Raw genomic sequence first — 27,109 nt, 5'->3', positions numbered from 1 at the left:
TTAAATGCTTAATTTGTAGTTTTAATGTGCAAATTAAACTTTTTTTCAATACTCTAGAGGGTACTCTTATTTTGAAGAGATCGTCCACCGGAAGTCTTAAATTAGCTCAATAGATTAGCTCACTAGACGCTGCCGCGTGTTGTTTATGATTTTCATGTCGCGTGATCGGCGAGCAAGAGTAGCCTACTGTGTAAAAATGTCTCATAAAGGAGGTGAAATGTTTCAAATAGAGTCTGTACGGCTGTCGATAAATGAACACCTGACGTCGGTGAGAGAGGAGATATCGTTTGTTGTCAACGAGCGCCTCAGTTCGGTGGAACAGTTCATGTGCAGCCTCTTTCAGAGAGAGATAGAGACGCTAGTAGAAACTCTGCTGGAGAGACAAGACAAACTGCTGGACGTGATTTTACAGCCACACGTCAAACGACATACAGCGGCTTTGTTATGTAAGCTGCATTTAAACACATTTACACATGTTTGAGGCAGTAGCCACTTATTGCGAATCCCTTTTCTTTAAGAGCTGTATAGGACACAATATTGTATATTTGAACAAGCCAAATAGACTTTCTTGGGTTTATCCAGACCTAGGCCTAGCCCCTTTCCGTACCCTTGGTTAGCTTTTCTGAATTGTGGACGTCACTACCCTAGGGTCCCTCGCTCTTATTCCACCCTCTATAGGATGCAAATTTACATACTCTCTGTTCACGGAGACCTGGTCGGTCGCTTGAGTGTTGGTGAGATGTTTCAAATTGATGCATACAACAGCTTTAGGAGACTGCCGCAACGTGTGCGAAGCGGCGTTAACCGATTATTTTTTAATCTTGTTGCTTCGCTGAAATCCTCTCTCTTCCTTGACTTCCTTGTTGACTTAACATTGTACCACTTCCCGAGCGGCGACCGGCTAGCTGCACCTCCTAGTTACTGCCTCTGATTGGCCGACCGCGTACATGCAGGATGTTTATAATGCTGTTCTGTCGTGGGAGGCGGGACATGGGAAGTGAGGAAGAGAGCATTTCAGCGAAGCAAAACTTAAAAAAAAACTCAGTGTAAACAGGAACTGCGAAGATGGAGTGTTCCAGCAGAGGTGCTAGATAGAAAGTGCATAACTTGTGATGTAAATAATGAGATCCAGAACAGTTGAGAACTAAACAGCAGTCACCCTTCCCTTTTCAAATGTTTTATATCATCCACAGCACTTGAATGAACAGTATCCATGTTCCTGTCATTTCACAAAAATAAAAGTTTGACACATGTACTAAAGAACATGACAAATCCACAAAAGAAAATATACAAAAACATTAACATTTAGTAAATGTACTTGTCCTTTATCTTTCAGCCTGTTATACACAACATTTTTTCCACAGTTATGAAATTGATATACTTTTTAAAATTAAAACAAAATCTTTCTACTATTCTGCTGATTCTATTTTTTTATATCCTTTTTATTATTTCAGTTCAGGGTCAGCAACTCTCATGCACCTCTAGCACCTCTGCTGGAACACTCCATCATCGCAGTTCCTGTTTACACTGCACATGTGCAAACCTCCCGCAGGAGACCGGGGCGCACCTCCGTGCTCTATCCTCTTTATTTGTCCTAGTAGAGGGTGGAATAAGCTTCGAGGGACCCTAGGGTAGCAACGTCCAAAATTCAGAAAAGCTAACCGAGGGTGCCGAAAGAGACTAACCTAGGCCCTATTTTCGTCAGTGCCTTACCCCTTACTATTCTATATTTTGAAAAACATTTTTGAATAGTTCAAATAGCCGATCTACAAGCTCACAACGTGTAGATGTAGATCAGCTACTTGAACAGTTTAAAAATGTTTTTCAAAATAGTAAAATAAAAAGGCAAATAAGTTGATCTGCCCTGTGCTTGTGCATTTAAACTGTTAATACAGTATTCAATCAATTACATTCAACCTTCATCTACAACCCATGTTCGTTAGCCATAGATTAAGACTATTATCGATTATGACATGAGATGAGATTACATTTATTGTCAATGTACAGTACAAGTACAGTACAGTAAAAAGTATTTCCGCATCTCACCAAAGTGCAGAAATGTCAGTAAGGATAAATTAATATTAAGTACAGTAGTAACTGCAGATATGAGCAGTATAGTCATTTAAATAAATAAGTAATGATATGAGTAGGAAGGAAACAAACATTAAATATAACCATATTGCACATAGCCCTTATTGCACATACATATCCCAAATGCAGACCAGATTCCACAAGTCTACATTTTTATATCGACAAGTCTTAGGTAGGCCTATTCCCTTTTGGCTCTGCACTTTCACAAGTAAAGCCTGCATCTCTCCAAATGCAAAATATAAGCTGCTTACTGCTTACCTTCTTGTCCCAAATGTTATATAGTACAGCAGTCTTTGTGCAATGTATTGGACCATATCTTTTCCAAAAAGGAAAAAAAAAAAGGTTAAGGACGGTTTAGGCATAGTTTTTGTGAGGTTAGGTTTAGGCATATAACCACGGCCATCAGGTAGAATGCCCTGGGAAAGGGGTAGTCCATAAAGGCAGAGTGTGCAGTACCTGGGAGATGGTGTCTCCCAGGTACTGCACACTCTTGATGATCCGCCTAACGATGTCGTCAGGGCCTCCCTCACTTCCTGCTCAGCAATTTAAGCTAGCGTGTCGGACTACGCAGCCCTGCTTATTTTATTCACACCTGAGCTGGCACCAGCATTAGGGACTTTAAGCGGTTTTCAGGACGGCTCCGCTAGGCGGAAGTAAGGCAGCTGTCAAAATCGTTAAGCAAACAGCCGTCGGTGACGGCGGTTCCCATGGTGTCTATGCAGCATGTGTTAAACAAACACTTTTTTTAAACACCCTGTCGCACATCAGCCAACTTGCCAATATTGCTTAATTAGTGTGGTTGCCCCAAAAGGGGCAACCAGACTCTAGTAATTGTAACACTTTATTATTATTAGTGTGGTTGCCTGAAGGCAACCATACTATTGTTTTTGTGACCTTTTATTATTATTAATAATGTTATTATTATAGATAAACTTTATTTTGTCCCGTTATACCTCCCACAGTTTTTGTCGCGCGCACTCGAGCCATATGTCAAAACGACGGGCTACATCGGGAATCGTGTGCGTGTATTGGGATAAGACATTTGTTGGATAGTTTAATTGATATGAATTAATTAGTGCATTAAATTTCCCCATAGACATGAATGGGAAAATGCAAAAACTCACTTTCAAGTATTTTTTCCTCTGAGACCGTAAGGGCTATACTTACAAGACTTGGAGGAGAGATTCATAATAATTACTAAAATTAATTACCTTAGAAGTATAACGTTCTGCCTCATGGTGGCGCTATAACAGCCAACTTTACCTTTTGGGGTATAACTCTTGAACCGTAGGTCGTAAAATCAAAAATATTTTTTCCCTGGATTCCTTGGGTCATGACGCATCTCCCCATATAGGCCCCGCCCATTTGCGTCTAGATAGATTTCCCGCCATTTTGAATTTTGTTCAAAACACACTTTTTGCTCCTCCTCCTACAGATTTTGTCCAAATTTCACAAAAATCGGTACACATGATCTCCGGACCTATCCGATTAAAACAGCACAGTCAGAATTTAGATCTTCTGTATCGTTCGGCCGTAATCGTCTTCCGAAGTTAGTGGGAGGGGCCTACTTTACAAAACACGCCACAATTCACGCACGGAATGTCAGATCCATCCCAAATCTGAATCACATGTTGAGGGTGGCTTAATCAACGCAGAGCCAAAAGCGATTCCATTTTCGACGGGTGCGATGTGGGCAACCACACTTTGCAATTTCCCGGAATTGCCTCTTTCTAGTTCTTTTTATTTCACTGTAGTCTTTTTTTTGTCACTTTATACCTCCCACACTGTACGCTGTACGCACTTGAGCCATATGTCAAATTGACCGGAAAAATCGGGAATCGTGTGCTTGTATTTTGTTAAGAGAAATGTTGTATAGTTTAATTGATATGAATTTATTAGTGAATTAAATTTCCCCATTGACATGAATGGGAAAAGGCAAAAAATCACATTCAAGTATTTTTTCCTCGGAGACTGTAATCACTATAGTTACAAAACTTTTAGGGATATTTCTTAATTATGACTAAAATTAATTAAAATTATAATTTTATAGGTCGGCCTCATGGTGGCGCTATAACAGCCCACTTTACCTTTTGGCTTATAACTCTTGAACCGTAGGTCGTAAAATCATAATATTTTTTCCCCTGGATTCCTTGGGTCATGACGCATCTCCCCATATAGGCCACCCCCATTTCCGCCATGATGGATTTTCCGCCATTTTGAATTTTGTCCAAAACAAACTTTTTGCTTTTCCTCCTACATATTTCGTCCAAATCTCACAGAAATCGGCACACATGATCTCTGGACATATCCGATTAAAACACCAGATGCAGAATTTTGGTAGTGCGTATCGTTCGGCCGTAATCGTCTTCCGAAGTTAGTAGGAGGGGCCTGTATCACAAAAATGCCATAAATCACGAACGGAATGTCCAATCCATCCCAAATTTGAATCACATGTCCGGGGTGGTTCAATCAACCAAGTTCTAAAAGCAATTCCATTTTCATCCATAGGGGGCGCCGCAAATGCGAGAAATGTAACCGTTTGTCGCAAAAACATGAATTTCGGGGGTTAAATCCCCTCCGAATTACTTACGCATGATCTAAGGCGTGACTTGAAATTGTAATTGGCTGGCAATACTAGTGGGAGGGGCATATGTAAGCCACTGCGGCAACCACACTCTGCAATTTTTTTAAATTGCGAATTTTCTAGTTCTTACATGCACTGGACATGAACAGCAGTGGAAAGAGGAAGGTGCTGGAGCAATCTGTGTTATTCTAAAACCGTTTTAATAAACATCGTTAATATGACATATGGTATTAGTGTTATTTCTTCAACACAATACACAGCATAAGAGAGGTGATGGAGAAATCGGTGTAAATGTATGACAGATATAATTTCAATAAACATGGTTATGAACATGGCGTTGTAGATACTACGTGTACGTGTTGGATCTGCCGTAGTAGAAAGGGCTGCGACAGCCAGCAGGTTTATGTATCGAGCAATGATCCATTTCCGGCTGCCGGAGCCGACTGTCGTAGCCGTCGTTGCTTAAAGTCCCTATTGTTAGCCTCAAACGTACTGTAGTAGGAGTTCAGATCATTGGCCAGAGTTACATCAGCATTTCCGATCGCCATTTGCTTTTGTAACTATAGGGTCTGCCAAAATCTCCCGGAGGGGGCGTTAACATATGTGTCACGTCGTAGCGGCCGCCATGTTGGCAGGCATTTCTGCTTTGTTTACAGTCAGCGACCATCCGTGTGCGTTCTAATTTTTAAACACCAGAGGGAGTTCAACGAGCTCGTTCCTGGCGACAACACAGTGAGCCAACACCAGGATGGAAAGAAAAAACGTCGGCCTCGACATACCTTGCTTACAAGGACAAGCTTAACTTTGAGGAAAAGGAGCGTTACCTCAACAAAATCAAGGATATTGACGGTCTCGACCCCTATGAACACACTGACTGAACAGAGGATTCGATCTTCTACCACCACTAATCCGACTACATTTAATGCTTGTCCTTGTAAGGTATGTCGAGGCCGACGTTTTTTCTTTCCATCCTGGTGTTGGCTCACTGTGTTGTCGCCAGGAACGAGCTCGTTGAACTCCCTCTGGAACGCAAAATTAGAACGCACACGGATGGTCGCTGACTGTAAACAAAGCAGAAATGCCTGCCAACATGGCGGCCGCTACCACGTGACACATATGTTAACGCCCCCTCCGGGAGATTTTGGCAGACCCTATAGGAATGCTCCGATCAGGTTTTTTGGGACCGTTCACCGATTGTTTATCTCCTGATCGGCCGATACCGATGTGCGCAAGGGCAAAATTGGAATATTTCCAATATTATAATATTATCATAATCTGATCTGTCACATGATACCCACGTCAAAACTGTTCCTCTGTGTGTGGAGGAAGGGGAGAATGTTTAGGCCTGTCGCAAAGATGCAAAATGATATTAGGCTATATCTGATTGACATTTATACCACTTAAATGGTGTAAAAGATTGGTTTCTCCAGATCGGGTAAATTTGATTTGGAGTGAATTTCAGCCCATCTCAATCTGTGGCGTATTATCGGAGCATCTCTATTTGTAACCCGTCATTGTCTTCAGTCCTTGCCACACACACTAATTTAAATGCTACACACACAAACTGTACAATGTACATTTATTTACTGGCTATAACGGCTTCCTCCACTATGCAGTTCCGTCATTCTGCTACCAGTAGGATCACCTTTTCAAAACTTTGAGTCAGTTCCATATAATTATATTAGAAAATAGAATTAAATTATTGTTTAGATATGGAATGGTATGGAAATATCAAAAGTTTTGAAAAACTTTTGCCCTATGCTAAAAAAACAAAACAAAAAACACTTCCTTACACCCCTTTGTTTGACTCAATCTCTGAATCAACCTTCATCAACAACCCATGTTACATCAGATCAAAGTACTTATTCCTTATTCTATTCCTTCATTCCAGACCAGTGTGTGGAGTCCAGCCTGCAGGTGAAGATGAGTTCTCCAGAACCATCCAGGACCGTTTCTGTTAAACCTGAAGACCTTCCAGACACCAGGATTGGTCCTGTTAAACAGGAACTTGAAGACCTCCTGGACACCATGACCTCTCCTGTTAAACAGGAACTTGAAGACCTCCCGGACACAAGTACGTTTATGTGCTCTCTCAGTTCTTTGTTTTATTATTTTCTGTTGTATCTCTCATCAATGTTTCAGTTACTGTTATACAAAACCCTGTTCCCACTCACTTAAACTGCCTACAATTCACCTGTATGTTTAATTTCGGCATCCTGTGGGAAAGTATAAGGTATATTTGTTAACTTCAATATCACATTATGTATTTATTTGAAAATTATCTCCATTAGTTGATGACATGGAAGTCAGTAAGTCTTACTGGGGTCCACACATAAACATTACAAAACGCATTTACAAAATCAAATCACACCCAGTGCAATGTGAGCACTGCCTGTTAAATCGCTGCTCAACAGCACCGCCCGGTGGCATCAGCTGTTGCTGTGCTACATCATTTTGGACAAACAAACATTGTGATAGTAAACTAGAGATGTCAGTAAACACACATGGATTGAAGCATCATGAACCGCTAAAAATAACAACATACAATGATGAACCTTCCTGTAATGTTCCGTTCAACTCCTGACCTATTTACAACTTTCCTAGTTAAATAAATAGATAATAGTTCGTTTTACATCTGATTTCCTCAAGACTTTATGATTTCCTCTGTATTAGGCATCTAGAGATCACCATTTTCACTCAATTCTCCTCTCAGCATCTACAGTGAACCCTGGTATTGCCGGTGCCTCCACGATGCCTGCCGTTCAGGCAAACCCAGCCTCCGATCCCTCCACGCAACTCAGAATGTCTGCCTCTTCTGCTGCCGATCCCTCCAGGCAACTCAGAATGTCTGCCTCTGCCGCGGCTGGCCCCTACACACTGCTCATAATGCCTCCCACTGCTGATCCGGCCACACTCTCCTGGTCTCAACCACCACCACCGCCGCCCTGCGTGCTACTGCCACAGCCTATAAGAAATACCCCTGCCACCTCTACCACCATCACTTCCAGACCTGTGCCCTTCCTCCCGGCAGCTTCAGTGAAGCCCGCCATTGCCGGCCCCTCCTCACGGCTCATAATGCCCGCACCCACTACTGCTGGACCCTCCACACGGCTCATAATGCCTGCCCCTGTCACTGTCGGCCCCTCCACACGCTCCTGGCCTCAAACACCACTACTGCCTTGTGCGCTACTGCCACTGCCTGTCGTTGGGCCCTCCACACGGCCCATAATCCCTGCCAGTCGGGCAACCCCTGGCATTGTAGACCCTTCCTCGACACAACCCATATTACCTGCCAGTCAGGCAACCCCAGGCATTGTCCACCCTTCCTCCACACAACCCATAATGCCTGTCAGTCAGGCAACCTCTGGCATTGTAGATCGTAACTCAACACAACCCATAATGCCTGTCAGTCAGGCAACCCCTGGCACTTCTGACCTTTCCTCCACACAAACCATAATGCCTGCCAGTTGGGCAACCCCAGGCATTGCTGACCGACCTACATCAGCCCCTCCACTTATGCCCACAACACCCGGTGCTCAAACTGTTGTGGGCAGTCATCTGTCCTGGGGGAAGTCTACTTACCGAAAGCGTAAGAAGATGGAACTGACAGAATTGTCACGGTGTTACTCGAGACTGCCCCTCTGTAAACTGTGTGGCCGACCGGCTCAGAGACATAGAAAATACAAGAAGAAAACGTATTGCCCTGTAACAATGAAGTCAAGCTCAGCACGTCTGAACAACAGAGTGTTCGGTAGCTATGAAAACTTCACCTCTGCTGTTGACAACATGTAGATATTTGTGAAATGCATACAGATCAGATGTACATAGTATATTGCAAATATTGCCATTTTACCCTGTACATGTTTCTTGTGTAAACAATTGCTTCTTATTTGGCAAATTGTAAATAGTGAAGAATCATGAACAAACACTCATGAAGAAAAATCCTAATCTCTGCTGTTGCTGAGCAGCATCAGTTTGAAATTTGAATCAATTTGACATTATGTCAATTCGAATAAAACTGATGCTGCTGAGCATGAGTACTTGAGTAGAGTCCAGGATGTTTGTTCCTGAATGTTTGTTCATGATTGCTTCATTTGTTGTGAACAAAGTTGTATGTCCATGTTTTGATAGTGTTCATTATTTCTGTGTTACTGTAGTATGTATTACTGTACAAATCCATTTCTGCCTGGCCAAAATCCATACAATGAGAAAAAAATCACTTGTGTGAAGTGAGTGGTGCAACTCTGTGTGGGGGTTCCCGGGGGGTGGGGAGTTCCAGACCCCCAGGAACGTGCCCAGGGGGGGCGGGCCAGTTCTGGTGTGCTGCCCCGCATCATAAACGGTTGAGAAATGACAGAGTTACCGTGTGGCGGTCCCTCTACTGTACCCTCTACTGTACTGTACTGTCACTGTACTGGCACACCCGAAAGCATCATATATACAGTTAATACGTGCGTTTGTGTGTGCGTTAGGTTGCGCACAGGTGGTGAAAAACAACCATGCTGTTTCCGTGCTCATACCCAGCCACCGTTGCAATAGAGCAACGGCCAATCACCCTCAATCACCCATTGGAATGTAAATGCATGCCTTTCAGCCTTTGTATCCTACTGTCTGGCAGGTATATATCTTTGAAAATATTTAGTGCTACGATTGTGTGTTGGGGGACGACAATTAACACATCTTGCCTGCCCAAAATGTAATTTCTGGAAACGCCACTGGTCCAATGACAATTTGTTTTATAAGTTGTAGTGCTGTGTTTCTTTTTCTGTAAGTTTAGTGTTCCTCATTGCATTCAGTAAAGTGGTGTGTGCTACAGTAACAGGAGTTGTGGATGATCAATGAACACTTGGGGTTTAATCATGTTATCTTTACTGTCCTCTAAATATGTTTGGCAGGGGAGGACAACATCAACAACATCAACACACAAAGATACATACTACAGGGAAATTAAAATAGTTTTTCTATCCTTTTTTTTAGTGGTGCAACCACTCCATGGAACAGCAATGAACGTGTTCACCTATGTGTTGGTTCACCTACCTATGTGACGTTAATGAGCACCAGTATGACTGAGTACCACTGTACCAGTAGGGGCGCTGTTGTGCCAGAAACAGAGAGAGAGAGGCAGTGCTGCACTGTTCCCTGCTAATGAGAGAGATAGAGAGAGAGGAGGGGATGGAGAGAGAGGGGAGTTGCACCACTCAGTACACACAGGTGTGATTTTTTTATTATAATCGACGCAGAAAGCGCCAAGCGACGGAGGGGGAGACTTTTCCCTGCGTTCAGTCCGTGCCTTATGACGTTCCGTTTGTTTGGGAACTATCCTTATCTATAATGTGTTTCTTCCTATAAAGCTAAGATCATTGACAAATATATAGAATTGCTTTAATATATATGCATATAGTATATTAAAAAAACAATATAATATACTATCATATATAAATACAAATATATAAGTATAGGGGCATACAAGCCAAATGTGTTTTTTTTTTTTTTTTTTTTTTTTGTTATAATTGATATTGAAGAAGCACAACACAGCATTGTAGAAAATGTGCAGACGGACACAGACAGAGAGCAGTATCCCATGGTTAATCAGTAAGATACAACAGCAGTGAAGACACGTGTGTGTGTGTGTGTGTGTGTGTGTGTGTGTGTGTGTGTGTGGGAGTAATAAATGGGCACAACTAAATCGGGAAAACGGTAAAAGGAAAAGTAAGACAAAATGAACTGCATATGTTTGACCAGCAAATGCAGTTCATTTTGTTGTGACAGGGGGCCCCAGACCCCAGTGCTAAACCCCTTATTCCAAAACTTCTTTGTTAATAGCAATGATGAGAATAGGGCCCAGGATCTCCTCCTGGTTTTCATGTCATTGATTCCCACATTTGAAATGTGTCGGCCCTAACCCCCATCTGAAAATGTTGTGTGCCCAAGGAGCCTTGTAGGCCTACCAGATTTGTGTTGTTTCAAAGATCTTCCTGCCTCCCCTGATGGAGGGTTCCTTCTCTGCTATGTCCAACCGGGGAAACTTGTTTCAGGTAATCAGTGTTACTGTAGGCATACCGCATACTATAACTGTTTTGGCAGAATAATATACCTTACACTACTCGTTACTGGGTAAAGTAATTATATAAATATATTAGGCCTACTACTAGTTAGCTACTGACCAACACTTGAGGTGATTCAACCATGATCTGCTTTGCAAATCTGAAACATTCATTGAATGGATGAATAACAAATTAGCATGCATGGATCATGAACTGTAGAAACAACAATATGCTGGCTGTCATTCTGGAAAAATTCCCCCATCATCTGATGAATGGGTGTGGGTGATCCCCCATTCAAGGTTGGCACCTTGCCATTGACCCACCCCCAGTGCCCACCCATGCATTAACATGTCTGTCTGACAAAAATACATAAGTAGCTTGTGTGTGTGTGTGTGTGTGTGTGTGTGTGTGTGTGTGTGTGTGTGTGTGTGTGTGTGTGTGTGTGTGTGTGTGTGTGTGTGTGTGTGTGTGTGTGTGTGTGTGTGTGTGTGTGTGTGCCTACAAAGGAGATTTTAGGGCGACTTCGCCGGGCTTCAAATATTACTTTCTTCCACCAGGGGGCGATCGGTAATAAAGAACTGTGTTGACCCGGAAGTTAATGCGCCTCTTGTTTGATGTTTATCAGTTGCGATTTGGTATCACGCAGTGAGCAGAGCAACAAAGAGCGTGCGGAAAAATGTCTCAAAAACGAGTGAAGATGTTTCAAATAGAGTCTCTACAGTTGTCGATAAATGAACACATGGCGTCGGCGAGAGAGGACATATCGTGTGTTGTCAACGAGCGCCTCAGTTCGGTGGAACAGTTCATGTGCAGCCTCTTTCAGAGAGAGATAGAGACACTAGTAACTCTACTGGAGAGACAAGACAAACTGCTGGACGTGATTTTACAGCCACACGTCAAACTACACAGAGCAGGTTTGTTATTTAAGTTGCAGTTCAAACGTATGATTGATTGATTTAAATATGTATTAACAGTTTGCAGAATTACATTACATTTCAAGCACAAACTCAATACAAACAGTCTTTGTCAAAGTGATAACTGTGAGTGCACGACCCAATTAAGCATTACACTTGTTTACAAGACGGTCCATCTTGTTCAATTCATCAAAACATTTAGAGACGTATAGACACTTCTATACAGCCAAATAACAGAACAGGAATTCATCATAAAGGAGGTAAAACGGGAACATACATACATACTATAACTAGGGTGATCAGATCCCATCTCACCTGATGTGGGACAAAGAGTGTGTTTGTGTGGGACAATGTGTGACACATGCAGGGTTTTTGTCACACGCGTGAATATTGTTAACATGAAAACTAAAATTTCATTTCATTTCATTCAGTAGTGCATAATAGGACTATGATGATAACTATAATAGAAGGAACTACTATGCATTATGCAAATAAAATAAACTCAACAGAAATGCATTTCAATTAACTATTTACTGGACAATACAACCTGCAAACAATACAATATAACTGGACCATGAACCAACCAACAAAGGGGCTCTACTGCAATTTTGAAATTATACAGGCACTACAGGCCTGACAATGGATAAAATAAATAAAACCAGAAATATAATCAAAATTGGTCAGCATTGGAGGCAACGTATAATAAATCAAATTGTAAACTCAAGTCTCTCAGTTTTCTGCATCACAGCAGCAACTATAGGCACTGGCAGGTCTGTCCACACAGGTAATTCACATTCAGCACCATAGAAAGTCTCTCTGTTTTCTCCATCACAGCAGCAGTTATAGGCAGGTCTGTCCACACAGGTAATTCACATTCAGCACCATAAAAAGTCTCTCAGTTTTCTCCATCACAGCAGCAACTATAGGCAGGTCTGTCCACACAGGTAATTCACATTCAGCACCATAAAAAGTCTCTCAGTTTTCTCCATCACAGCAGCAACTATAGGCAGGTCTGTCCACACAGGTACTTCACATTCAGCACCATAGAAAGCACCTGGCAGTGAGTGAAACACAAGAATAGCAGCACCTAATTCAAATCTAAAACCAGACAGGCCCAGGCCAGAGCCCACAATAAACTATTCTATTTAAACAATGTTTATCTTACCTTAGATGTTCTTCTTGGGTTTATACTTTCTGCTTGAGCGTGCTGCTTCCAATAAGCCATTTTGCTTAAGTGCATAGCTGTAGAAGTCCTTGCAACTGTATTCAAAGTTGGTCTTGACTTGGATTTCACTCTTGATTAGTTCCACAGAGCAACGGTTCCTCTGGTCACTCCATGCAGCATTCATGAGGGAAAACACTCTCTCTACTGGAGCATTGGTGATGGGGATGCTGAACAGGAAGGATGCAACAGCAGTCAGATTTGGTGTTTGTGTGCCTTTAAGCAACATGGACCACTTCTCCAGAACATGAGCTTTAATCTCCACAACTCCCTGCTGGCGTGGCAGTTCATACATACAGTTCATCCATGTCCAGTTTTCCTCTGATCTGTAGGGTTATCCTTCACCATGCTCATCCTTTTTAAGCAGCTGCCACAGTGCTTTTGGGCACTGATTCTCTCCCAGTGACAAGAAGTAGCTCTTGATAGCTGCCCAGCTGACATGTAGCCTGTTGACAGCAGGCCACAGACTCAAACATCTTGTGGGCACATTTCTCCCTACAGCATGATACTCCTCCTCCACAAAGGCAAACACTGCTTTCAATGCTTCTGTACGGTGTGCAGATACTGAAAAGTGACTAAATATTTTGTTCACTACAGAGTAATGTCAATATTCAGCCTTGCAGCATGCTTTGCACAGTTGTGTACTATGTGAGCCATGCAATTTGCCTTGATGATGCCACTGTTGTCTAACTTTAGCTTCTGGAACACTGAATTATTTTCCCCATAGTTTACACTAGCATTATCAGCACTGTATGCTGAAATCATGTCCAGTTGCAGGCCATTTTCTTCTAACTTGCTTGTAATCTGGCGGTGTATGGTAGCAGATGTCTCATCACTATCCTCATAAAAGTCAAGTATCTTGCTTTTCAAACCCAGCTCTGGTGTCCAATATCTCAGTGACAATGGGAAGAGCTTTGTTGTGCCATGATTAGAATCATCTGAAGCAACTGAAAATAATGGAGTGTGGGTAGTTTTGTCACATGGGAGTTCATGAACCACTGGTGTTTTTAGCTCTCTCAAGATATTCTCTACACAGGCAGGTGCAAGCACGTCTGTAACTATGGATGCTGCCTTGGTACGTCCACATGACATTTTCTTTGCAATATCACTGTCTGAAAACATGACTGATGCCAGCTTATTGCCACAGTCTTCAGATCGGTATGACTGGGCATGTTGCACTGTGTGGTAAACACTGGTTATTTCAGCTGCTGTTACCTTATCTGCGTTTGAATCTTGCCTTGGTTTTAAAACAGACGTGTCCATGCACCATGAAGTCGCTTTTTGAGCAACGCATTGCTTGTGAGTCTAGCATTGTCTGTGTCGCTTCACGTCATATTCACCTCCGTGTGTCACTGCGAAACTACTTTTACAGACATCACAGAAGACTATCAGAATCACCTTTCACTGGCTTGACCCACGGGTAAGTTTCCCAGTCTTTGTTATAGCAGCATTTCCGTTTCTTCGCGGTCTTTGTTTCTTCCCTATTGTCCTCCTCCATGTTTCTTGTTTCTCGTTTCGCTAATTCTGCTGCTAACTCGTTGTAACGCGGTGTAATGTTTTTTTCTTTTTTTTGGGTGGGCGTTCACCCCACGCTGTGACCGGCTGTTTGATTGACAACCATTCCTACCTACACACACACACACACACAGCCCGCCCCCTCCCCCTGTGTCACACACTCTGTGATGACAGCCTCCGCTGATCACAGCCAATTGATAAAAGCCAGATTTTAAGCGCACATATGAAAAACTGGAGCCTGTCAATCAGAATGCGGGACAACGTCTCAATTTGCGGGACGCATGAAAAGTCGTTGAAATGCGGGACAATCCCACACAAAGCGGGACATCTGGTCACCCTAATCTAATACATACATACATACATACAGTATACATACATAGACGCCATACATCAACGTCCTTATTCTATTCCTTCATTCCAGACCAGTGTGTCGAGTCCAGCCTGCAGGTGAAGATGAGTTGTCCACAACCATCCGTTTCTGTTAAATTGGAACCTGAAGACCACCTGGACACCAGTAAGTATCTTTCTTTAATTCTCTTCTGTTGTAGGACTACCTAGCACCTAGCGGTCAGACGAATGCCACGCTACCCCAAGAAAACCGAAATGCATAGAAAACGAGATACAGCGAGGTATTTTGTGCGTCATGACGTTATGAGGAGATATAGTCATAGATTATTTTTTTTGGCGCCATCGAAAAGCATACTACATTCTGAATTCTCAGAATGTAAAAGCGTAAAAACCCTTCATTTCATTAAGCCATGAATCGATCAAACCTTAACATTTTGGCCCAGGCCGTAGCGTAACGGTCTGGGCACCGGACTGGTGATCCAGTCGCGGTGTGCCGCGGGTTCGACTCCCGGACCCGACACGGCCTTTACCGCATGTCATCCCCCCATCTCTCTCCCGTTTCCTGTCAGCCTACTGTCTGTCCCTTAAAAAATCAATAAAAGGCGTAAGCCGCAAAAAAATATCTTAAAAAAAAAAAAAAAACCTTAACATTTTTAAATAGTTCAAAGTTCTGTGTAGTCATTGAACTTCCAGCTTTGAGTTGATGTCTTGTATAATAGACGGTAGTGGTGTCAAAAAATATCGATATGAATCGGTAATCGATGTTAACATTAGCGATGCGACTACATCGATGCACGTGTGTCTGGATCGGTCAAAATAGCATATGCATCGGACGTTGGTTCGATCCTAAAGTTGTGAATCGATATAATTCAACTAACTGCGGGAAAAACACAGATGTACAAGCCCAAAGCCCTGTTCATTGTGACGGGTAGATAACTTGTATATCTGCTACTTCCAGCGCAGCTGCACAGGACGGGCGCACACGAGCACGTCGAGCAGCATAAACCACTTGTCGTCGTCAGACGTGATACACGCAGATACGACACAACTTTATTGCACACATCTGTGCTTTCATCCACGTTTCCATAGCCTTTTAAATCTTATTTCCCATCCACGGGCACAAGCAAAGTGATATCAGCAGCTTCCACTTGAAGTGTCTTGAGACAACTATGTGATTTGACACTATAATAAAAATGTATTGAATGTGGGTGGTGGTGTTGTCTCTTGTATGACGAGGGTAGCTACTAGTTAGCATGGGAGCTAACATTTGTTTAACTCTGGTCCATTATCGTTAGAAGGAGTCCTCCTTAACACTATGATACTTTCCATCCGTTCCCCAACCCCTCACACTCGATGCTGCGTTTACACGGGCAGACACAAAGACAAATATATAATTTTTTATATCATCAATATCATTTGGAGCAGCTACACGTTTTTGCATCGACATATTGCTGGCTTCCTTATCAATGCATGATAGACTGTATCGTTGCGTCTATGCACCTGCCAACTAGAGCCCGACCGATCCGTCGGTCGCACCGATGTATCGGTCATTTTGGGTGCCGATGCCCTCCATTTTGCGACATCGGACATCTGTGTTTATTTAATCCGATGTCCAGATGTTTATACAGGAGGAGGGGGAAAAGTATTTAATGTTTACTACAGTCCATCCTGCACATATCACTCTCTCGGTCCTGCACCGCTTATTGGAGAAGTATATCACTCCGTCGGGTGCGCAGCGCAACTGCCACACACACACACGACACACCTCTGTGGGGGCAGAGAGAGAGAGAGAGCGCGCGCGCAAACTCCTTACTCCTCGATTGTCTTACCTTTTATTTGTCTCAAATTGCCCAGCAAAACTATAATCCTTGTGTGAGTGTCTGTACATTTCACCCTAAAACTTGACCGCATAGGCAATCAAGACCATTAACAGCTGTGAGGCTGTGTGTGACTGTCACTGTGTGTGGGGCAGGCTATTCATCCTTATAGTGAGGGACTACAGGGAGCAGGGATAACTATTATATTTTACATCATTCATATTACTGAACGCGTTCAAAGAACGATCGTTCACGAACTCGTTCATATTTAGGGTGAACGTGAAGTGAACGTACTGTATTTCTGTTTGATGAACGTCATTGTGAACACGTTCATTTCTGGCGTGTGTGAACGTCACTTTTTCACGTTCAACTTTCGTTCAAGAGTGAGTGTTTCAATAGAGCCTTCCAGGCGAAATCCCCGGCACTAAAACACACCCTAAACATGGCTTAATATTTTGCGGAAAACCCACCAATAAGTCCCTATCCTACACAAATTAACTAATCTTTCTCAGCCGTCACTGGAGCGCGCATCTAGCTACTGCATGATGATCATGCACGCTAGACAGCAGACACTGTCCCATTAACTCCTAACACAAACACTGAGGGAACTTGTTGTTGTTTGATTAAACATAATGTCCCACGAAAAATTGCTTCCAATAGCTTAGTTGGTTATTATCGCGTCGAGGAGGTACGTGTCCAACTGTCCATAATATCGCCACGAACGGCCAACAAAAGACATCTCTCTTCCACAGTGAATGAAGCGCAGTGATGCCCGATTTATTCTTCGCCGTACAATGTGTTCCGTGCTGAAAATAGCTGATATACAAGCTCACAACGCGTCGCGTCCGGACACGTTGTGAGCTTGTAGATCAGCCACCCCCAGCATGCAGAGATGCAGGCTCTGAGAACATTCATAAACTTTTGCCTTCACAATAAAAGCATACAAAAGCATTCAGCTTTCACAAGTGTGCCCATATGGAAAATAATTAAGAATTCGGTGGCATTTCACATTGCAAAAGAGCAATTTTTGTAAAATGTAAAGAATATATAAAAATTAAAGCAAAACATTTGAATGATGAACTATGAACGGAACTAGTTCATTTTTAAAATGTTGAACTGTGAACTGAACTAGTTCCTAAAAAAAAAGAACTTTCCCAACACTTATATATATATCCTACATACAACAAATACATACATACAACAAATACACCTGTGGGAAGTGATGGGTGCTAATATATTAAAGTCTAACTCATGTTGATTAGGTGATGTAATGGTGATTATGATGTCTATTGCTCAGACACTATGACATAAAATTGTCAATGTAGGACGGACATCTACACTAATAGCTGGATAATAGGAGGGCATATATAGGGGTGCATTTCATTTTGAAAAAAATGCCTTATGTGCCAAAAAAAATATTTAAATGTATTCAATGTATTCTATTGTTAATTGAATTTAAAAAACGTATTTTGAAGTTTAGTTTTTATTTTATTATTTTAATTGATTACGAAACATCGGTCCAAAACATCGGCATCGTATCGGCATTGGTGGTGTAGGTCTCTCAAAAATCGGCATCGGCATCGGACCCAAAAATATGGCATCGGTCGGGCTCTACTGCCAACACCTATAAGTTCAAACCCACCTCTAGAATATTGCTTTCCCCAGCTATCTCATTCCACTTTCATTTATTTTATTCCATAGTCTTAGTTTTTCTCTAAAGTAGTTTTTATTTGTTTTCTCATGTTCCCCTTGAAAAGCGTCTTTAGGTTGGTGTTCCTTCCACGCGCTATGTCCAACTTGGACACTCAGGCATGAAGGAAGCATGAGGTTAATTAATCACAAAGCCTCCAATTAATTAGATTTTTAAATTGAGTTCCAAACCTATTCTTTATATATCTAGCTTCAAATTAATTTTTTTTTTTTTTTTAAATGTGTCAGATTGCACTGTATGCAACTGTATCGTATCTAATCGCATCAAATTCCACGAAATTCCACAAAATCGAAATTGCATCGATTTGGACTGAATCGAATCGTTCTGTATATAAAATGTATCGTCTCCGAATCGCATCGTAGCCCATGCGTATCGATACGTATTGAATTGTCTTGTAAGGGAGAGATGCACACCCCTAGTAAACAGTGAGATAGTTATAGTTAGACGCTATCAAGTGAAAGGGACACTTTAGATTAATTAGACATACTTGCGCCCCACCATGTCTCAAAACATTATTTAACCACTTTATCAGCTTCTGCATCTCCCTCTTTTCATTAAAAAAATGAAATAATATTTTGTTGCATTGAGCTAACCTTTCTTTAATTGCCTTTAATTGCCGGCATATATAATTTCCCCACTTCTTCCAGAAGTGATTTGAACCCATAAGAACTATGATCACAATATTTATTTAAAAAAACCTAGCCAATCAAGCTGGGAAATATTATGCTACCTCCTTATTTACTCTGTGCTTTACATATCATGTATGTAAAGTATGTATGCATGTACATAACCAGCACACACACACCCCCTACCTTCTGATTCCCAAGCAGCCACTATAGCTTCTGAGACACCCCCACCCCAGAATAATAAGTGTTTTGATCAATCCCTGTTTTGGGCATGTCATCAAAGTTATAATGTTTCCCAAAAAATCATACATGGTGAAAATAGCAGATATACAAGCTCACAGCAACACATTGTGAGCTGGTAGAGGGTTTATTTCCACTATGTTTTCACACTGTGTGTGTGTGTGTGTGTGTGTGTGTGTGTGTGTGTGTGTGTGTGTGTGTGTGTGTGTGTGTGTGTGTGTGTGTGTGTGTGTGTGTGTGTGTGCGTGCATGCAGGTGCATCCTTGTATGTGTGTACAGCTGTCTGATCAATGGGACAATCAAAGGTATTTTTTAAGTTAAAACATTCATTGTTTTCTCATTGTATCTTTTGCCTAGACTTCCTGCACCTCCCTGTGTATATAGAGGATGTTTCACCTGAACAGCAGGAGAGGAGCTCCGGCCTGGTCCAGGAGGAACCAGAACCTCCACACATTAAAGATGAACAGGAGGAGATACTTCAAAGACCAGAGGAGGCTGGTGGTTCAGCGTTGACATTACTATCAGTGAAAAGTGAAGGTGATGATGAAAACATAGATACAGAACCTGTAGCCAAAACCTCGACTAAACACATGAAAACACAAGCTGATGTAGAGGACTGTGGAACTACACAGTCAACATGTAATGACCAGCTTCTCTCTTCACACCATTCTGAATCTGACATTACTGAAGACAGTGAGGAGTGTGAGGAGGAGACCAGGGTGGTCAATCAGTCAGCTTCAAAAACACTTAAGTCACATGTGACACAAACTTTTAATGGAGACAGAAACAAGTTGTCCAAAGATGTGAAATCATCTAAACAAACTCACTCCGTGAGGAGAGACACAGGGAAGAAAGGTTTAAGTTGTACAGATATGACTAAACTAAAAATACACATGAGAATACATACAGGGGAAAAACCCTTTACATGTACAGTTTGTGGCAAAGGCCATGTTAACACGAGTAATCTAAAAACACACATGATGACTCATACAGGGGAATGGCCCTGACATGTACAGTTTGTGGCAAAGGCTTTTCTCATATGACTAAACTAAAAATACACATGAGGATACACACGGAAAAACCCTTTACTTGTACAGTGTGTGGCAAAGGCTGTATTTACAGGAGTAACCTAAAATCTCACATGATGACTCATACAGGGGAATGGACCTGTACATGTACAGTTTGTGGCAAAGGCTTTTCTCATATGACTAAACTAAAAATACACATGAGGATACACACAGGGGAAAAACCCTTTTAAGTTAAAACATTCATTGTTTTCTCATTGTATCTTTTGCCTAGACTTCCTGCACCTCCCTGTGTATATAGAGGATGTTTCACCTGAACAGCAGGAGAGGAGCTCCGGCCTGGTCCAGGAGGAACCAGAACCTCCACACATTAAAGATGAACATGAGGAGATACTTCAAAGACCAGAGGAGGCTGGTGGTTCAGCGTTGACATTACTATCAGTGAAAAGTGAAGGTGATGATGAAAACATAGATACAGAGCCTGTAGCCAGAACCTCGACTAAACACATGAAAACACAAGCTGATGTAGAGGACTGTGGAACTACACAGTCAACATGTAATGACCAGCTTCTCTCTTCACACCATTCTGAATCTGACATTACTGAAGATAGTGAGGAGTGTGAGGAGGAGACCAGGGTGGTCAATCAGTCAGCTTTAAAAACACTTAAGTCACATGTGACACAAACTTTTAATGGAGACAGAAACAAGTTGTCCAAAGATGTGAAATCATCTAAACAAACTCACTCCATGAGGAGAGACACAGGGAAGAAAGGTTTAAGTTGTACAGATTGTGGCAAAATGTTTAGTAATAAGATACATATGAAGAATCACATGATGACTCATGCAGCGGTAAAACCCTTTACTTGTACAGTGTGTGGCAAAGGCTGTATTTACAGGAGTGACCTAAAAATGCACGTGAGGACACATACAGGGGAAAAACCCTTTAAGTGTACAGTTTGTGGCAAAGGCCATGTTAACACGAGTAATCTAAAAACACACATGATGACTCATACAGGGGAATGGCCTTGTACATGTACAGTTTGTGGCAAAGGCTTTTCTCATATGACTAAACTAAAAATACACATGAGAATACATACAGGGGAAAAGCCCTTTACGTGTACAGTTTGTGGCAAAGGCCATGTTAACACGAGTAATCTAAAAACACACATGATGACTCATACAGGGGAATGGCCCTGTACATGTACAGTTTGTGGCAAAGGCTTTTCTCATATGACTAAACTAAAAATACACATGAGGATACACACAGGGGAAAAACCCTTTACTTGTACGGTGTGTGGCAAAGGCTGTATTTACAGGAGTAACCTAAAATCACACATGATGACTCATACAGGGGAATGGCCCTGTACATGTACAGTTTGTGGCAGAGGCTTTTCTCATATGACTAAACTAAAAATACACATGAGGATACACACAGGGGAAAAACCCTTTTAAGTTAAAACATTCATTGTTTTCTCATTGTATCTTTTGCCTAGACTTCCTGCACCTCCCTGTGTATATAGAGGATGTTTCACCTGAACAGCAGGAGAGGAGCTCCGGCCTGGTCCAGGAGGAACCAGAACCTCCACACATTAAAGATGAACATGAGGAGATACTTCAAAGACCAGAGGAGGCTGGTGGTTCAGCGTTGACATTACTATCAGTGAAAAGTGAAGGTGATGATGAAAACATAGATACAGAGCCTGTAGCCAGAACCTTGACTAAACACATGAAAACACAAGCTGATGTAGAGGACTGTGGAACTACACAGTCAACATGTAATGACCAGCTTCTCTCTTCACACCATTCTGAATCTGACATTACTGAAGACAGTGAGGAGTGTGAGGAGGAGACCAGGGTGGTCAATCAGTCAGCTTTAAAAACACTTAAGTCACATGTGACACAAACTTTTAATGGAGACAGAAACAAATTGTCCAAAGATGTGAAATCATCTAAACAAACTCACTCCATGAGGAGAGACACAGGGAAGAAAGGTTTAAGTTGTACAGATTGTGGCAAAATGTTTAGTAATAAGATACATATGAAGAATCACATGATGACTCATGCAGGGGTAAAACCCTTTACTTGTACAGTGTGTGGCAAAGGCTGTATTTACAGGAGTGACCTAAAAATGCACGTGAGGACACATACAGGGGAAAAACCCTTTAAGTGTACAGTTTGTGGCAAAGGCCATGTTAACACGAGTAATCTAAAAACACACATGATGACTCATACAGGGGAATGGCCTTGTACATGTACAGTTTGTGGCAAAGGCTTTTCTCATATGACTAAACTAAAAATACACATGAGAATACATACAGGGGAAAAACCCTTTACGTGTACAGTTTGTGGCAAAGGCCATGTTAACACGAGTAATCTAAAAACACACATGATGACTCATACAGGGGAATGGCCCTGTACATGTACAGTTTGTGGCAAAGGCTTTTCTCATATGACTAAACTAAAAATACACATGAGGATACACACAGGGGAAAAACCCTTTACTTGTACGGTGTGTGGCAAAGGCTGTATTTACAGGAGTAACCTAAAATCACACATGATGACTCATACAGGGGAATGGCCCTGTACATGTACAGTTTGTGGCAAAGGCTTTTCTCATATGACTAAACTAAAAATACACATGAGGATACACACAGGGGAAAAACCCTTTACTTGTACAGTGTGTGGCAAAGGCTGTATTTACAGGAGTAACCTAAAATCACACATGTTGACTCATTCAGAGGAACAACCCTTTACTTGTACAGTTTGTGGAAAAAGCTGTACTCAGAGGAGTAATCTAAAATCACACATGTTGACTCATTCAGGGGAAAAACCCTTTACTTGTACAGTTTGTGGAAAAAGCTGTACTCAGAGGAGTAATCTAAAATCACACATGAGGATACATGCAGGGGAAAAGCCCTTTACAGTTTGTGGCAACAACTAGTCAAAGTGTCTCATATGTGACTGTGTCAGGAGTCGTGCAAGGAAGAAATACACAGATTGTGATCTAGATTCAGTCAAAACTATTTTCTACAGGTGCACACGAGGACTGATACAAATTTGTTGCTGGATGCCAATAGTATTATGATACTTCTTACAATTTATTTCAATCCATACATTCACCATGATTGACTTAGCTCTTGTGTCGCTGTTGTATTGCTTTACTCTTTTTTGGTATTGCCAACATACTCGTTGTCTTCATGCATAATCTCCTTTTTCAGCAGAAGAGAAAAATCTGAATCTAAAATGTTAAAGCCACAGCAATCCGCCAATACCACTTACCGGTATGTAAACTGACCTAAATGCTATAATGTGATGTCACATATATGCACTAGTCTCTGTCCAGTTTTGTTTTAAGGTGTGTCCATTGTTATTTCTATGTATGCAATAAAGTTCTGACAAGCTGCACGATCTCTATAGCTGTTCACTGTGTGTTCACTGTGTGCTGACTTGTGTTGTTTGGACGATTGTTTTAGCGATTTAGATTGTTTTAGCAGTTGTTTAGCGATTCAGCTCTGATGAAAATAGGGCCTATAATATTTTACGTCTTAATAGACAGGGCTGCACATAAGCGGTGCGCCAGAGCACATGGTCGTCAAAATTCATGCTGCTCACTGCTGGGAGGAGGGCGGTTGACAGGAGGATACGTGTTTACTACTGAGAAAACCTGACACAAATGGTTCGGCTTCTCCGTTTCAGATGTGGTGCGAACTAAAACGTAAAAGTTGTAAAAGGGCATGCTTTAGAATAGATGCTTTGCACTTTTCCCATTCGCCGCTGTGTTTGTGTTTGTTTTCCGGGTGCTGGAGCAAGTTGCTCGTGTGCGATGCCGTCTCTCACAGCCTAGGCACCGGCCACCGACGGGTACAGGTTTTAGTTCCGACATAGTGGGGTGGGAGGAGTGCAAAGCATTGCGGACTGGCACTGCTGCTGCACAACATGAAGCTTATCAACATGACAACAGTGTGTCCCGACATACTGTCCCTTATTATCGTGAAGTCGGGTAGTGTACATTGTTTATTTTGCACCGAGGAGCCATGTGTGTCTTGACTGTCTGTGTTGACTGTGTACATCGCCTCGGCTAAAAACAAAAGGGAAGCCTGACGTATGCTTCGTCGTCATATGTTAAACAAATAGCTGATCTGCAAGCTCACAATGTGTTGCCTCCGCAACACGTGAGCTAGTAGATCGGCTATTAAAAAATAAAAAATCTAAATATTGCTTTGATGCTCATATTATCCTTAGGAAGTATTAAGAAGTTTGTATTAGAATATGCATATAAGGCTGGAATACACATGGACCTATAGCTGCAATTTGCAAATCTAGAGTTGCAATACTCTCCATTGACTCCCCAGTCCCCACTTATCCAATAAATATCGTTTTGCTTTAAGTTGTTCATGCATCCCTCTTTTATCCATCCGGCGAGACGGGTCGCTGCATATTAGCAGCACCAAGTAACTCCTCCAGGTGCTCCTCTGAGTACTAGACCAAAAAGGTTGTGTGCAGCCCTGTTGATAGAGGTATTTTTCACTAGGTGGCTGCAGCTGTTGTTGCCGTGCTGATATAGACAAATGGACAAACAAACATTGTGCGGATATAGACAAACACACATGGTCATATGTTGGAGCATCATGCACCGCTAAAAATAACAATTAAAGAACGATTAACCTTCGTGTAGCGTTCCTGTCAAATCTGACCAATTTACAACTTTCCTGAATTAGTGTTTTTCGTCTGATTTCCTCAAGGCCATATGATTTCCTCTGCAATAGGCATGTAATATGAAAATGCTGATTTTCACAAAATTCTCCTCTCAGCATCTACAGTGAACCCTGGTATTGCCGGCGCCCCCACGATGCCTGCCGTTCTGGCAAACCCAGCTGCCGATCCCTCCATGCAACTCAGAATGTCTGCCTCTGCCACGGCTGGCCCCTACAGACTGCTCATAATGCCTCCCACTGCTGATCCCGCCACACGCTCCTGGTCTCAACCACCACCACCACCACCCTGCGTGCTACTGCCACAGCCTATAAGAAATACCCCTGCCACCTCTACCACCACCATGACCACCAGGAGAGGGCACAGGAGAGCATCTTCAGTGAAGACCGCTATTGCCGGCCCCTCCTCGCGGCTCAAAATGCCCACCCCCGCTACTGCTGGACCCTCCACACGCTCCTGGCCTCAGTTTGAAGAGCCTCTGTGTCACAATCCGACCCTCTGTAAACTGTGTGGCCGACCGGCTCAGAGACATAGGAAGCACAACAAGAAACATTATTTCCCTGTAGGACTGGGATACCTAATGTATTAACATCTGCAAAAGACTCAAACTAGGAACGTGAGGCCATCTGATTTTTTATTTATTTTTAATCTGAAACATTTTTGGAATGCATTGAATAATACATGTAAATATTTGTGAAATGTATAGTACACAAACGTACATAGTAGGCCTATATTGTAAATATTTTTGTTTTGTTTAAATTGCTGTACATCTTTCTGTCAATAATTGCTTCTTATTTGAGTAATTGTAAATAGTGAAGAATCATGAACAAACAATCAGGAAGAAAAACCCTAATCTCAGTTTCTATTGACATTATGTCAATGAATTGAAGTCCAGGATGTTTGTTCATGATTGCTTCATCTGTTACTGTAAAACTGGGAGGCATACTTTGGTTAGACATAGCATTGGTCTGACTGGATTAAGGCGAGACATGGCAGGTGAAATCATGATTTTTATTGTATTTTTTGCTATTTAGCTTCCTAAACATGTTTTCTTTCAAACTAAAGCAAAATAAACATTAAAAATACAGATTTAGATGTTTATTTTGATAGTTTATTTTAGCCAATGACAGCTCGTTTTTCTGGGTGAAAATCCACCATCTCTATTTTCATGATTGGTTGTTGGTACAAAGGAAGTGACCATATTTGGATCAGACCACAGTCAGCTCGAGGTCCAGACCTTTCCAATGATATGCCATTATATGTTGTTGCCAAGGTTTGGATGAGATATTTTGTCTCAAAATAGTGGCTTCAAATAAAACGTTTTGGAATTTTACAATACAAATCTTTAAAGGCCGTTTTCTCAAAATGAGTTTTCCTCATACCTGGGACAAATAATCTCCACTTCAGTTGAACTCGCATACACCAAACGTTCCAGTCTTATTCATAACTATATTCCGCAGAGGGATTTGTTGATATATCATTAACAGCCTGATTTACATCACATTTCATAGGCCTACCTAAAAACATGCCAAAAATTGGGTGTTTTATGCCTGTTGACACTATTTTCTGATTTGTGGAGTGATAATTAGAGATATAAAAAATCCCATATGTAATTTTCTTTGTCTCTAATGTGTCAACGAAATGAAATGATAATTTTGAACCTGGCTTTATCCGATCTTCATATTTATCGTCCCGAAATGTATGCAAATTAGCGCATATAATGCCTAATTTGAATATTTAAACATATAATTTCAGAAAACTTGTAATACAAAAAATCTTAGTTTTAATATAAGTAATCAACTGGAGAAGTTTCATTGTGATAGCTATTATTTAACTTTTTTTCCCTATTCACCTGGGGTCTTAAAGGCGCAGTGAAACGGAAATGGTGAACAACATGAAAATGGTGTTTCAACATGAAACACCGGTCTGAAGTTTCTGAACCAATCAGAGCGTCGCATCCCTTCAGGCGATGGGACGGTAGCTAGGGACGGTAGCTATGCTAGGCGCAACAGCGTGGTGTTGTTGTTTATAAATCATATGGTCGGCCAGCACAACCAGTTTACTGTTATGTGGCTTATTTCTTCCATATAATGTTTTCAGATACATATTCTAGCGTGATGATTAAGTTGAAAGCGAGTAATACACTGTCTGGATGTTATCTGGAATGGAAATAAAAACGGAGTATTCTGTAATCAATAGCAGCTGTGATGGACGGACGCACAAATATGGGAAATTAAACGGGTGAGCTTCATTGTTATT

The 27,109-nt window shown here is 41.7% G+C and overlaps 2 protein-coding genes across 3 annotated transcripts in view; both read left to right on the top strand.

The window, feature by feature from the left end:
- Positions 1–21,657, top strand: part of LOC310856563 (uncharacterized protein) — a gene marked incomplete at both ends in the record, with an annotated part of 75,169 nt that extends 53,512 nt beyond the window's left edge. Inside the window, 3 exons of the mRNA XM_083762033.1 lie at positions 19,470–19,649; positions 20,412–21,052; positions 21,631–21,657. Coding sequence (XP_083618159.1) covers positions 19,470–19,649; positions 20,412–21,052; positions 21,631–21,657 — 848 coding nt within the window. The remainder of the gene's footprint in view (positions 1–19,469; positions 19,650–20,411; positions 21,053–21,630) is intronic.
- LOC310855343 (uncharacterized protein) lies at positions 191–8,541 on the top strand. Of its 2 annotated transcripts, none has more exons than XM_083760305.1 (3): positions 191–446; positions 6,567–6,749; positions 7,389–8,541. In XM_083760305.1, exons 1-3 carry the CDS (start codon positions 197–199, stop codon positions 8,465–8,467), a joined length of 1,512 nt encoding a protein of 503 aa, XP_083616431.1. In that variant the 5' UTR covers positions 191–196; the 3' UTR covers positions 8,468–8,541. The 2 variants fall into 2 exon arrangements, with proteins under 2 accessions (XP_083616431.1, XP_083616432.1); XM_083760306.1 differs by having other exon boundaries at positions 7,349–8,541.
- Positions 21,658–27,109: the final 5,452 nt, after the last annotated feature.

Source organism: Protomyctophum parallelum, assembly GCF_964188405.1.
Source record: "Protomyctophum parallelum genome assembly, chromosome: 3".
Lineage (NCBI taxonomy): Eukaryota > Metazoa > Chordata > Actinopteri > Myctophiformes > Myctophidae > Protomyctophum > Protomyctophum parallelum.
The sequence above is the reverse complement of the archived record's forward strand: the minus strand, read 5'-3'. Positions and strand labels throughout refer to the sequence as shown.